We start from the raw sequence: 652 nt of genomic DNA on the forward strand, positions 1-652 counted from the left end.
AAAGGAGAACATAATTCTGAAAAGCTATTAGGCACTATTTATGGTGAAATATTTTTATAATCCACTTTGGACAAAGGCTGAATTATAATAGAATTATCTGTTGATCTTGATTCAGAGACAGAAACTGGCAAGACAGTCTTTGCTTCTGATGCAGGAGTCACATGACTAACAGGCTATAATTTCTGAGCATTGTCTTTCCTGAAGTGACCACACCTATTTCGCCTTGAACAAGAACCTGGGGTAACTCTGTTCAGTATGTTTGAAACGACTGGTTTTGAATTTGAGGTCATCCCAACAAAGATCACATCAGCATCTTCATTTACATGTTCCACTCCAGCCAACATCAGTTCAGCATCTTCATCATCTACTTGTTTGGTTTCTCTCTCGCTTTTCTGTGGTTCTGGCTCTTGTTCTTCTTCACATGACATACATGGTGGTTCCATATTTTAAATACTTTTTTGTTCTTGGAGGGTGTGGCCACAAGTCCCAGTGCTTCCTTTAAATAAACTGTCTCCTAGGTATAAATATATTACATATTAGTTAAGTACAGAAAAAATGTGCTTTTTGGTTATCTCCAAAACTCTAGGGTAGTTATAAACACCCTTAGCTTACAGATAAAGATACTGAGCATCAAAGAGACTAAATGACAGCT

General features: G+C 37.1%; 1 protein-coding gene across 1 annotated transcript in view; it reads right to left on the reverse strand.

Annotated features, from left to right (window-relative positions):
* LOC105000158 (zinc finger protein 280B-like) overlaps positions 1-443 on the reverse strand; it is a 31,805-nt gene extending 31,362 nt beyond the window's left edge. Inside the window, 1 exon segment of the mRNA XM_010855860.1 lies at positions 4-443. Coding sequence (XP_010854162.1) covers positions 4-443 — 440 coding nt within the window.
* Between the last annotated feature and the right edge of the window lie 209 nt (positions 444-652).

This window comes from Bison bison, unplaced genomic scaffold (genome assembly GCF_000754665.1).
Source record: "Bison bison bison isolate TAMUID 2011002044 unplaced genomic scaffold, Bison_UMD1.0 scf7180017864368, whole genome shotgun sequence".
Lineage (NCBI taxonomy): Eukaryota > Metazoa > Chordata > Mammalia > Artiodactyla > Bovidae > Bison > Bison bison.